Source organism: Diprion similis, chromosome 5 (genome assembly GCF_021155765.1).
Source record: "Diprion similis isolate iyDipSimi1 chromosome 5, iyDipSimi1.1, whole genome shotgun sequence".
Lineage (NCBI taxonomy): Eukaryota > Metazoa > Arthropoda > Insecta > Hymenoptera > Diprionidae > Diprion > Diprion similis.
This window is the reverse complement of record NC_060109.1, coordinates 5,728,063-5,742,196: the sequence shown is the minus strand read 5'-3', so window position 1 is coordinate 5,742,196 and position 14,134 is coordinate 5,728,063. Positions and strand designations below refer to the sequence as shown.

The following is a 14,134-nucleotide window of genomic DNA, read 5'->3' as shown; positions in this document are numbered from 1 at the left end:
TGTGCCTAATCTTCGGGCTGTTCGAAACCGTCAAGCTGATTCTCTTCGTTAGTAGAGACATCGCGATCATTTGCCTTTACAACTCCTGCATTTTGAAAGCACTTGGCAATGGTGTCAGACTGTACTTGGTTCCATGCAATACCAGTCAGTTGCATTGCCTATAGACAAAAAAAAAATTCCAAGATTCAAACACTACCCAAACATCGCGTGTCGGAAACATTTTTATTTGGATGCATAATACCGATTTTATAGGCCTATGTGCTTATGTTGAAAATTTCCAAACATCGCGAACTCACCTGCAGAACATTCAAGTTCGGCGTCGTTTCTCCCGCGTCTAGTGCCACGACTGCCCGATGTACCAGCATCTTGCGGTATTTGGCCTTCAAGGCAGTAATGATTCCTAAATTTAGGGGCTGCAGATGGCTTGTACAGTTCGCCGGAAAAAAGCCATTTTAATGTTGCTGAAACGGATTGCCGGGGGTGAGCGGCACAGTTGTCCAGCAACAAAAAAATTTTCCTCTCCTCATGACGCATTCTGTTATTCAGCTTATGTAACTGTGACTCAAATAATGCTCCGGTAATCCATGCTTTTTTGTTTCCTGCGTACTCTATAGGAAAGCTTTTTACGCCTTTAAAACAACACGGCTGTTGTGATTTCCCGATGACCAAGGGGCGAAGTTTATCGGAGCCATCTGCATTCGCTGTTAGAAGCACCGTCAGTCTTTGTTTACTCTGTTTCCCTCCGTGACAGGGGTCTCCTTTTTCAGCCAATGTTTTAGATGGTAGGAGATTAAGAAACAGACCTGTCTCATCGGTGTTGTAAATATCTCGGAGATCGTAGTTCTTTATGATTCGAGGCAAATCGATGTTCTTCCACTGCTGTACAGTAGCCTAGTCGACACTGTTAGCTTCCCCGCAGACACTTCTGCCAGTTATACCGCAACGTTTTTTTAAATTTGAACACCGAGCCAGCTGATGCTTTAAAGTCAGCAGTTACATTTAATTTTTTTGCAGAAATTAAAGCTTGCTCTTGCAGCATTGGACCATTAACGGGTATGATCGCGGCCCGTTTTTGTTGGAACCATGTAAGCAATGCTTTGTCCACGTCTGAAAATTGACCCTCTTGAGTTCGTGTTTTTTTCTCGCCTAAAGGTCCTGCCTTAGACGCACTTGACTTAATGTCTGCCGAATTTGCGATAATTGTCATCAGTGTTGAATATAGAAGACCGAGCCGCTTTGCAACATTGATCTTCGGTTCTTGTGGGTTATCATGTACTTCCTTTAAAATTTCCAGCTTCTTCTGCAGCAATATTGCTTTTCTTTTCCTGCTCCCTGCTGGACTTGCCATGATCACCTTGCTTGCCACCAGAACGCGACAGAACTGGTTCGAGACAACTTGTACGCAAATACGCATGAATTGTGAGCCATGGCATCTAGCGGTTGCAAAGCGAAACATTAGGCTCAGCCATCTAGCCGTAGGATAATGAAATACAGTAACGCGAGTACGCACTGAAAAATTAGCTGTCATAATGACGTATAAGTGAATAGAAAACACCGTTCGGGAACCGAATAAGTAGTCGTGTAAGCGTGAAAAACGTATAAACGAAAAACGTAAAAATGAAATCTTTTTACATGGTTTATATGCGGAAGCCGCCGGGACGTAATGAATGTTACGTATAAACGAGAAGAACGTACAAGTGCGAATCGTATAAACGAGGTTTCACTGTATGTATATATTGGTTAGGATTGCGTATCCACGAGTTGGGTTTTGCTTAATAACGGATAGTATGATGCGTAAGAATTATGAATACAGTAGTATTGTAGACTACGATTATTACTGTATGGATTGACATAGCTCTAAGAACTTATGGTAAGAGCGTGGAAAATGCTTTTATGATACGTGTACATCGGTAGTGAGTGGCGCCAAAAAGACGCTGCCACGATGACCAGCTGGAACTTAATAGATGGATGCCAGTTTTCTGATTCTGCTTCACCGTGCTAGGAATAAATTTTTGTCGACAAACTTATTAATTCTCTGCCAGGAAAAGAATTTTCATCAAATGACCATTCAATTTTCCAAATTTGGCGAGCAAATTAGAATAGCTTGTTATCTCATTTCAAGAAAGACAACATGTCAATATATAGACCTCAGGGAACACTTTTGCACAGAAAACCAGAAGTGCTCAAACATTTGGGTTAACACGCGTTTAAACGACCCGTGCGGTAACGACTGACTGTCGTGTCCAGAGTCCAGTGTACACTTACTCGCGCAACTCGTACTTACATGGTTGCTGCGTTCACATTCGCCATACATTTATGTTCAAGATGTCAAGATATGACATTAATCACAAACGAATTGATCAAATGTGAAAATCAGCAAAACTTTGAAAAATTACGGATTACGCACTGTATACGCTGTAACACTGCACTTTCGATCGACCATCGAACTGTGTTTTTCTAACCAGATTCTTTCCATAGGCAGCAAAGACCAAAGACTCACAATTGGTAAAACAACCGTGACGATTCGCCACCTGGTGGCTGGATTTTACACTATTGAAAAGAGAAATCAAACCGTCCAGGTTAGGTCACGAGTTGATTCGCGGCAGAAAATATACTACTGATATATTTAATACAAGTATTGTCGAACCGCAATATTTCGTCATGAAATTAAGTGTGGGGGAAATTTGTGCATTTGCGGATTCTTCACCAACCAATCGAAACTTTGTGGAGGGTGAAAAACTCTTAAATGCTGGTCATGTATTATATTGCAACAAACGTGCAGATGTTGACAAAAATTGCCGGATTATTGCATTTTGCCAGCAAACATCTAATTTACAAGGAGATCCTTATAAAAAAGAGAGTGAAATAACTACGGACGTGAAAATTTGTAGAATGAGTTGAAGCTGCAAAGCTGGCCTGAGCAGTAAATGTAGGCACACAGTGGGGGTGTTATTATTCTGCAATAGGTAAGTGATCGGTTCAATCTCAATTTCAAATGCATCTCATAGCTATATTGTTCCAACTGAAAACTTTATCATATTACAGAAATGACTTGTACAATGTTGAAGTATTTAGTTCATTATTACGTTAGTAATCGAATTCAAGCTTGTTGAGTGTGGCGAGAAGTTCTTTAGTGGGTTATTACATTGCTCACAAAACACGTATATTGTTTTTAACACAATACTTAATCTTGTTTTTCTTTAATACGACGAAATATTCGATAGAAAAGATATAAGAATAGAAATAATTTCAAGCGATGGTAAAGTGCTCTCTCACTTGAGAGCTGACAGGGGGGGGGGGGGGCGAGAAGCAAGCCTTTATCCGTGATTGCTCGACTTTATTGCTCGCACCCGGTTGGCGACTAGATCAACAGACGGTTTACAAATGGTCTCGAGTACCGATCTCAGGTGCGTCTGGAGTGCACCTCAAAAACGGTCACTTGAACAATATTAGCCAACGCCATTAAAAAACCACCCTTGCTACACTCAGAAAAAAGTTTGGTTGTAATGACCAAATTTTGATTATGATAACGTAATTTCAGGGTTAATATACATCCGACCAAACATTATTTTCACACGACCAAAAAGTTTCGTTGACTCATAGTGCGCAGAAAACAAAATGTTTTCATTGAGACTGTTAAGCCTCTTGTTACAGAATTTCAAACAATTTACTTAATGCTGTCAAAAAAATACTTAATTACAAAATAATTTCCAGGAAGCTATTAAATTATAATACAGACGTGACTAAAATATAGCATTGCGGTGGGAAAACGGATTCATATAGCTGCACCCCTCTTTGGTTGCAGCTACACCCAGAAAAAAGTTTCGTTGTCTCCAAGAAATCTTATTTAACGCAAAAAAAAAGAATTATTTGTATATGAATCTACTAGCCGTTTCTTTTCTAACCCGTGGATAATTGATGTTGATGATTTTTCGTGAGCGCAAATACCATTTTAACATTTTATCAATACCTAGATTCGTTTAGAAGGCATTTGAGATCGATTATGAAACTTAGCGCATTATTAATCCTAACCGGGACTCGAACCTCATTCGCTCGCTACGTTCGGATTACGAGTCGGACACCTCACCTACTACGCCAACCTAGTTTATAGCAGTCCATGACTTTACTTGATTCATAATACAATGTACGTTCCACACAGACGTGATAGATAATACAGTGACTGAGAACTCTTTAATAAAATTATGACATTCATCACTGGATTTCATCAGAATTATTTAGTAAATTCTAAATACCGCAAGAGAAATTTACGAAAGAATTATTCATTTATTTCAAAGAATTATTTATTTTTCAGAAAGGAGTTATTTATATGACACCAACAATTTATGATATTTGGGAGAAAATGATATTTCCTCGAGTGAAATGAATCAATCTTCGTCTTAAATAAACGTATATATGATCGAGTAATCTGTTTCAAAAAATTATTCTTTTTTCCGAAAGGAGTTTTTTATTTTTCATTGGAAGAAAAATTAATTTAGTTCAATCAAAGGGATTTCAAGTAAACCGCTTGTTTTGCGGCAAATCGACTGTGAATAGAAAACAGATTTCATGGATCAAAAAATTGTGTCTAACCTTCAACACACGGCCACGATTTACAAATATATACACTTTATAGTATACAATAATATACAGCCAGATTATCTGACATTTCGTAAATTCCACAACCTTAGAAATTCCATGAACAAATTCAGTAATTACACGAAATTATTTATTTGCCGTTACTACATTTTTCTATTCACTGTTCCACAGGCTGAATGAAAGGGATTTTATTTCTGTTACAAAAAACATTCAAAAGATTTGGTAGGTATGATTATGAATATACTACCTTCAACAAAATATTTGGCATTATTAGCCAATTATTACGTTGTTTTTTGTTAGTATAGGTAATTAATAAAATTCGTTGATGGAACAAAATGTTAGATAGAACAAAATAAGATATTTTGTTGTTTTGATGCAAACAATTTGTTTCTTTCATTGTACGAAACCACAGCCGACATTTAGTAACCGCAGCTAAATACTGGCTAAGGAAATAATATAGTTCTGGCGAGTTAATAAATTTGGAGTACTTGATGAACGCAAACAAACATTTTCTTTCTTCGACCAAATAGATTACAAAATGTCTCGACACAATGATTGTGTAGAAAATATCAAATTTTTTTTTTCAGTGTACAGTAAGAAGTTCAGTAGTTGCGATGAAATCAAGCTATCTGAAGAACAAGAGTGTGCTATACGTAAAGTAATACTTAGTACAAAATATGCGCACGCATTGATAGTTAAGTATGCGCGAGCATTTTGTTTTAATTTTTTTATTTACACTTGTCTATTGACAAAGTTTTTTCAAACGTTTTTTCATCACATTGAATTAATTTATTTTTTAATGACCTTTACATCATTTTCTCAATCAATTTAATCAATTTTCAGTCAATTGACTGTTTTTATACAGTAATGTATGTTATTTCTCGATTGAAGATTTGTTTGAATTTCTTCAATATTCACCTGTTTCTGGATATTTTTATCTGTTCTGTTTGTTAACTTGTTTTTGTTGAAATCTTCCTACGTGTAGATGCGGGCGACACAAAACCCATGGCGTGACCAATAACAGTATTGATCCACCTATTGCGTTGATATCTGCTATTGTGAACCGACAAAATTCAATCATCATAGAGCTCGTGTCAGCAGTGGAATTCAGGCCATTACGTAAATATTGCGAGACCGTGTTTGATAAATTGGAGGTAGATGTGTCTTCGATTTTATTTGAAAGTGGGAAATCGTATAGTACCTGGCCAGACGAACGCCAGTTTCGTATCACAGGTTCAAGATATTACCAAATTTATACTTATTGTTCTAATAAGTCACCTGATTGGCGAAAAAGGTCTTGAAGTATTTTTATCAAAAATCAGTCAACAACCAATTTGTCAAATATGGTATTAAAAATGAACCAATGGCTCATAAATTGTACCAACAGCTGACGATGAGATCAGTCGATGAAATTAAATGCGATTTGATCGTAGCAAAATCAAATCCTTCGCTAGGGTATTCTCTTGATGGAGTTATTTTTGAAGACGGCGAGCCCTACGCATTGCTAAAAATTAAGTGCCCTTACAGTGGTAAAAGTAATAATATTCATAAAGTAATTTCGGAAGTAAAATATTTGAGAAAACGGAAGGACCAATACACTCCAGCAAAGAAGCATGCCTATTATGGCCAAATTCAAGTTGGAATGGGAGTTTTGAAAGTGACTCATACTGGTTTTATGGTTTATGCTTCGTTCGATGACAGTTACCTCATAATTGCAATTGAAATTGAGATTCCATTTGTTACACATGTCTTAACACAATGAAGTATGCATATTTCAATAACATGATCCATAAAATTTGTAATTCTCCACACCTTCGAGAGGAATGTGACGAATAAAAAAAAGTAAGATAAATTGAACAAACTCTTTTTATTCCCTACCAATTTCATAACATCTTCAATGAAAATTATCATATCAAGCTACAAAACAAATCTATCGTCTGCTAGTATTGATAAACTGAGATCAACGACAGCACATATAATTGTAAATATTTGATCTATTCTTGCCACAAGAGTACTACGTACCTTAGGACTTCCGGTACGGACACCGAGCGCAAAAGTCGCAAGGTGAAGCGTCGCGTATATAATTCGAGAACGTAAGACTCGGAGAATCCAGGAAGACACCATACAAGAAAAAGAAGAAAGGGAAACAAGGTTATCGAAAGAGATAAGTGAAAGCCAGGTAAAGCAAAAGATAAAGTGGAAAGAGAATCACGAATAAAATAACCTCAAAACAGCAGAGACAAAGACAAGCAGGAAATCAGACGCAGACACGGGACAGAGTACAAGCACAACACAAGAGATGGCGGGAGCGGCGACAGAGGAGCCCGAGTTGAGGAGCGACAGAGACAGGAGAGGAGAGAGAGAAAACCTAACAGACTACAACAGCGCAATAGAAACGGAGAACGGAATAAGCGAGGCATGGAAGACGCCGGGCGCGTCGCCGAAACAGAAGAAAAGGGGAAGATTAACAAATGCAGATAGGAGGGAGAAAAACTCGGGTCAGGCACAAACACTGGAGTCACTCTGGAAAAGAAAGAGGCAAGAAGAACAAGGACATGGAGACGACGAGGATTCCGAGGACCAAACTCCGACCAAAACAGCGACCAAGAAGTACAAAATAAGGAAAACGCCAGAGTCAGGGAAAGTAAATAGGGACGACGGAGAACACCAAGCAGAGGGCCTTAAGACTACAAAGGGAATAACAAAAGCCCTGGAAGAGATTACAAAAGGAATGAATCAGATGGTGACAGAATTGAAGATACTACGGGACGAAGCCAACGTAAGTAGGAATGAGGCGAGAGAGGATAAGGAGAGACTGATAAATCTAATAGAAATAGTAAAGAACCAGGGAGAGAATGAAAGAAGGAGGCTGGAAGAGAGAATACAGAGGCTAGAAAATAACATAGCAGAAAAAGATAATCTACACAGAGAACACTGGGAAAGAATGAAGAAGGAAGTTGCAGAGGAAGCGAGAATCACTGCGGAAGAAGTGGACAATGAAAGAAGGACGGAGTCGAGAGAGCTAGAAGGAATGATCAGAGAGGTTGGAAGAAAGATAGAGGCAAAGGACAGACAGGAAAGGAGAAATAACATAGTGATCAAGGGCCAGGATCTCCCCACGGGTGGAAACGCAGCAGAGGTGGCAAGTGAGATTATCGAAAGGATCACAAGAAAAAAAATAGGAATAAGGGAAACAATAGACATGAGAGGAGCACAAGGAAAGGCAATACTAGTAAAAGTACAAAGCTGGGAAGAAAAGAGGAAAATAATGGGACAAAAAAGACACCTGGCGGAGGAAAAAATCTTCATAGACGACGACCTCACAGACAAGGAACGGGATATACAGAGAAGGATTTTAGAAAGAGCCAGAGTGGAAAAGGAAAAAGGAAGAAGAACGAAGGTAGGATACAAGAAAATACTGATAGAAGAGACGCAATGGGAATGGAACGAAGAGACAGAGAGCTTGGTGGAAAGAAGAAGTACAAGGGCGAATGAGCAGAACAGGAGGGGCGGGGATAGAGGCAGAAGAGCAAGAGGAAGAGGAAGAGGAACACAATAACAAGGGCACGAGGAAGGAGAAATAAAGATAATATTCTGGAACGTAGCAGGTATAAGAGAGAAGGACGAGGATTTCTGGGAGTACTTAGAGGAATTTGATATCATAGGCCTGACAGAAACGTGGTTAGAAGAAAAAGAGTGGACAAGTTGGGAGAAAAGACTACCGAAAACATGGAAATGGAGATGCCAGGGCGCAGACAGGCAAGAGAAAAAAGGCAGAGCCAGGGGAGGAATAATCACAGGAGTGAAATACGGTTTAGAGGAGGACGGAATAATCCTGAGAGGTGAAGGGATACAGGAAGTGAGAATAAGACGGGAGGATGAAATATGGAGAGTGATCACATTCTACAACAGAGGGGGGGCGAAAGAAAAATTGAAAGAACTAGAGGAGACAGTAGGAGAAGAACGGGAAGAAGAAAATCTAATCATCGGAGGGGACTTCAATGCACGAATAGGAGAAAGGGGAGGCAGAGATAATTTCGAAGACCCAACAGAAACAGGAAAAAGACGGGCGAAGGACAAAAAAGAAAACAAAGAGGGGAAAGAGCTGATGAAAGTAATAGAAGACAGGGGATGGTCAATTCTAAATGGAAATAAAGAGGATGCCGAGGAGGGAGAATGGAAGTTCCACAAAGGCCCCAAAAGAACAACAATTGACTATGGTATAAGTAATGAGAGAACTTGGGAAAAGATAAACAGTTTCAAGATAGGCTGCAGAACAGAATCAGACCATCAACCAATCATTGTAACGATAGGAAGCAACAGAAAGCCAGCAAAGAACGAAAAAACGAAAGAAGGAATGTACATACAGGTGTGGGACGAAAAAGAGGCAAAGGCATTCAAAGAAAGAATGGAAACAGTAAACTGGGCAGCGTCAGGGGTGGAAGAAGAATGGACTGAGCTACAGAAGGAGGTGGAAAAAGCAACATCAACAAGAATTCGAAAACCAGGCAATAAGACCGGATATAAAGCATGGTGGGACAGAGAATGCAAGGAGATGAAAATAGAGCTACGAAAAGAGTGGAGAAAGGCGAGAGAAGGCAAAGAAGAGGACGAACAGGCATTCAAGGCGAAAAGAGGAATATACAAAAAGAAATGCGAAGAAAAGAGGTTGCAATGGACAAGGAATGAAGAGAAAGAGCTAGAGGGAATAAAAGATGAAAGTGAAGCATAGAAGTATGTGAACAAGTTCAGGAAAAAAAAAAGGGAGACATCAGAAAGAATAACATTAGAGGAATGGAAAGCACACTTTCTAAAGTCCCTAAAAGGGGTGGAAACCAGACCACAATGCGACAAAGAAAGGATGGAAGTACAGGAAAGAGTAGAAGACGAAGAAGCAAAGGAAGAGAACGGGTTGGATTGGAGCAAAGAGGTATATGAACAAATAAGAAAGCTAAAGCGGGGCAAAGCGGCGGGCAGCGATAACATAAAAAACGAAGCTTGGATATACGGCGGGCCGAATATGGCAGGAAAATTGAAGAAGATTATCCAAAAAGTATGGAATGGAGAAGGATACCCAAGCCAGTGGAGGGAAGGGATAATAATCCCTATATTCAAGAGAGGAGATAAAGAAGATGCCCGAAATTACAGAGGAATTACGCTGACGTCAACAGCATATAAAATATATGCAGGCATACTGAACAAACAACTAGTGGAAGAGCTAGAAGACAAAAAACTACTCTCGGACACGCAAGTAGGATTTCGGAAAGGAAGAGGGGTGATGGATAATATTTACGTACTAAAACATATCATAGGAAACAGACTGAAGGAGAAAGCAGGAAAAATTGCAATGGCATTTCTAGACTTGAAAGCTGCATTTGACTGTCTAGACAGAAATATATTATGGACAGCGATGGAAAAAAGACAGGTATCAGAGGAAATGATAAAGAGAATAAAAGAGATATACAAAGAGACAAAGTGCAGAGTGAGAGGGGAAGACGGGGTTTCGGAAGAATTCTGGGTGGAGAAAGGGGTGAGACAGGGGTGCCCGATAAGCCCCACACTGTTCAACATCTACATCGCAGACCTGGAAGAGGTGCTAAAGAAAGGACAGGACGGAGGCGTGGTTATCGGAAAAGAAAAAATATGGTCACTAGGATATGCCGATGATATTGTACTATTAGCAGAGAGGGAAGGGGAACTGAAAGCAATGATCGAAAGAGCCAGGAGTTACTTTGAAAGAAAAAAGCTAGAGGTGAGTGGCGAGAAGACGAAGATAATGGTAGCGAGAAAGAACGGAGGAAAGAGGAAAGAGAATAAATGGAAATGGGGGGACAAGGAAATAGAAGAGGTCAAGGAAATGAAATACCTAGGCTACAATATCACGAACAATAACAGAGAAGAGGCACACTTAAGAGAAAGAGTAAGGAAAGCAAAGATAGCCATGGCAAGCCTGTGGGGAATAGGAGAAAGACAGTTCAGAGGAGACATCAGATGGAGAATTAAACTCTTCGACGCAATAATCAAGGGAATACTGATGTTCGGGGCAGAAATCTGGGGCTGGAAAGAGCGTGAGGAAATGGAGAAAGTACAAGAAAAATATATGAGATGGATATTAGGAGCGGAAAGGACGACACCGGGTTATGTAATTAGAGATGAATTGAAGAGAGATAAAATCAGGGTGGCAGCGGGTAAGAGAGCTATACGATACGAAGAAAAGATAAAAAAGTTAGAAGACAGACCCGTGCTAAAGGCATGCCGAGAGGAACGTCGGAAAGAGGAAGCGAAGGGGAGGTACACAAGGGACGGCAAAGAGAGACAACAATACCTTTGGAGATGCGGAATAGGAGAATTAGAAGCGGAACGACTACTAGAAAACGATGGAAGCCTAGAAGAAAATGCAATAAATAGAGACAAAGAGGTACAGACACAAGAAAGGATGGATAAGATAATGAGCTCGCGAACCGCAGAAAGGTATCCAAGTATCAGAAGTATCGGCATCCCAAGATACCTGACAGGAAAAAGGGGGAGGAGAGGGGATGCAGTAACAATAGTAGCAAGATTAAGATGTGGAAACGAGGAGAATGCAAATAAATACTGGCTGCCAGAAAGAAAAAGACTCTGCAGACTATGCGAAGCAGAAAAAGAAACATTGGAGCATCTCGCAGGAAGATGCAGAGACATGGAAGGACAACCAGGAAAGATTGAAGATATAATCAGCGAAGATGGTAAAGGATTAAAATGGGGAAGACTTTTAAAGAAAAAAAGGGAAGAAAAAGCTAAGAGAGACAGACAGCAATGGGAAAAAGAAGGTAACACCACAGAGGAAGAATAGAATCAAGGGAAAAGAAAGGCTGAGAAGGAAAGAACAAAAGAGTGAACACAAAGTACAAATAAACATAGGTGCAATATATAAACAATTAAGAGAATAAGCAATAGAGATGTGATAAATAAAATAAGATTAGAATAAGTTAGAGATAAGAGGAGGGATGAGGAATTGTGAAGAACAAACAGAGATGGGGAAGATAAAATAGATATATGTATATAATGTAACACCATATTGGTATGCAATAAAACACTACTACTACTACTACTACGTACCTTAGAAGAAAGTATTTTGAACTTTTTGAGCCTTTCATTAGATTTCTCGATATTTACTCTTGCCTTTGCGATATTAGCATTGAGTAAGGCTTCTTGTGCTGAAAATTGCTTTCTCTTACGACGGAATGGGGGCCGTATCTATCTAATGTCATTGTTTTTGCAAATGCCATCGATGAGAAAGCCTTTATTTACCGTTATCGCATCATTTTTTTCTACTAATCTAGTCAGGCGACTTTGCTCGAAAATGACTTTATCTGAACTGCGACCTCCATAAGCTCTACTTACAAAAGTAATTAGACCTCTTGGAAAGACACCGGTCATAAATTTGATTGTATATCCGGACTTATAATTCGAATACGTAGCTGATTGACAGCACAAGTTTTTAGATTTTTCAATGAATATTTCTATGCAATCGATAACTACTCGTACATCTGTGAATTCTTTAAAACATAACGGTATATTCTTAGATACCTCAACTTCAGAAGGCCAATTAACCACAAATTTCAGACCGCTACTTAAAACATCGAGCATGCGAAAGACAGTTCTCCTGCAATTTTCTACCGAACACAATCTGAATATTACAGTCAGCAGTGCATAACTTACATTATGCTTGAATTTCATAAAAGTCATAATGATGGGGTTACGTATACTTAATTTAAGTGTATGTGATTTCGTCTAAGGTGCTACAATATTTATAATATCTATCAAAGTCTGCAAAACTTCAAAATTGGGAATGCCTGTCATAGTACTAAGCTCTTGATCATTTGTAATTATCCTTGATATTATATCGTCACCATTCACACTTACACTTTCCACACTTCTACCCATCTCATCTTCATCACCAGCATTGGTACTCTCGTGCTCATCAATAATTTGAGGTATCTCAAATGAAGCTAAGGAATTTTCTTCCACAACATGTTCTGTTTCATGTAAACCTGTACTTTCCTCAGTTGTGACTGGCATGTTTTTTGTTCTTGCTTTATCCAGCTGTTGGGATATTTCGCTTCGTTTTTTTTTTAGGTTTTCCTGGTAAATCTCTCTGTTCTCTCGTTCGGCTTCTGTTTTTTTCTTTTATTGATTTTGTCATATACTCTTGGAAGATTGAAAGATGAAAAAGCAGTTTTTTTAAACGTCTTATGGTTGATCTAGGATCTACAATTTATGAATAAAATATTGATTCAAATTGTCATGGGCAATAATTGAATTTTAGGGTATAGTATACCTGAAAGTACATAGTCATCTACTTTGAAGTGTAAAGAGCACACCTTCTTATTTGTGGTAGACCATTTTTTGTTTATTAGTAACGCTCTTTCCCAGGCTCTTTTTCGATCAATTTTTTCGCTTATACCGAAATGATTTGTTATATCAAAAAAAGGAAGACCAGCTTTGGGGAAGCTGTGGAATGTTAGGTTTGGCGTTTTGAAAACCCCACATTTCCGCAATTCCGTACGCAGCATTGCGTTTTATTAAAACTGAACGAAAAAGTGTCAACAGATTCACACAATTTTCAATCATTCGTATTCATAAATCAAGGAAAATGAAGAAATAACAAAAGGTGAATCGTAACCTCAACGGTTTTTTTTTCTTTAATAGTGTCAAATCCAGCCACCAGGTGGTGAATCGTCACTGTTGTTTTTACCAATAACGTCAAACTTAACTAAAGGAATATGTTTTGTCGTACCTGAATTCTTTTTTCTGTATGATGCCTCTTCTAATGTATTTGGGGCAGGCTGCTTTGTTCTCATTTTTTAGTATATTCTCTGGTTGTAATGATGTTGAATGTTCTACAGTTGTAATAGTGTGCTCAACCCAATTAGACACGCCGTCAGTTAGATTTATGCGAACAAAAACTGATGAGTCAAGTATCACCTTCCGTTTTGCGCTGACGTTGGTGATATGATTTGAAAAACGTAATATATAAGTGACAGACTGATCATAAGCGTGTGTAATATGTATAGTGTATAATTTTTATCAGTAACACGAACATTAAAATGTAAATATTTAAAATTCGAACATTCACATAAATGTCATAAAAATGTTAATTTTTCAATACAACAATATTTTGCTTCGTAATATGATCAGGAATGATTCACCGAATTGAATGGAATGAATTCTTACCTCCTTATCTCAACGAATTTGTCAATAAACTTCATGTTTTCAAAAAGTTAAAACCCCCGAAGTTTCCACGCTCCACTTTCACTTCAACTTTCGATTTGTCACATTTTTTTCTCCTTTGAAATGGATTCTCGTAGACGGGTCTAACGATTGACGCAAACACTTGCTGCAATCATAGATTCGATAATAAGACAACATTAAAAGTCCAATGTCATAGAAAGTTCGTAATCATTCGAGCTGTATTCGATAAGTGTTTATTAAATTGTGCCAAGATAGTTTATTTACAGTGATATATGGTCAATTGTATTCAATGGTAGAATATTAT

At 38.5% G+C, this 14,134-nt stretch overlaps 2 protein-coding genes across 2 annotated transcripts; one reads left to right on the top strand and one right to left on the bottom strand.

Annotated features, from left to right (window-relative positions):
- The first annotated feature begins 6,895 nt into the window (after positions 1 to 6,895).
- LOC124406238 (golgin subfamily A member 6-like protein 22) lies at positions 6,896 to 9,328 on the top strand. Its single transcript, XM_046881592.1, has 2 exons — positions 6,896 to 8,117; positions 8,205 to 9,328. The coding sequence occupies exons 1-2, from the start codon at positions 6,896 to 6,898 to the stop codon at positions 9,326 to 9,328; spliced, it is 2,346 nt and encodes a 781-aa protein (XP_046737548.1).
- A 2,481-nt stretch (positions 9,329 to 11,809) lies between these two features.
- Positions 11,810 to 13,151, bottom strand: LOC124406237. Its single transcript, XM_046881591.1, has 4 exons — positions 12,917 to 13,151; positions 12,382 to 12,752; positions 11,980 to 12,303; positions 11,810 to 11,836 (listed from the first exon to the last, which is right to left on the bottom strand). Exons 1-4 carry the CDS (start codon positions 13,149 to 13,151, stop codon positions 11,810 to 11,812), a joined length of 957 nt encoding a protein of 318 aa, XP_046737547.1.
- Between the last annotated feature and the right edge of the window lie 983 nt (positions 13,152 to 14,134).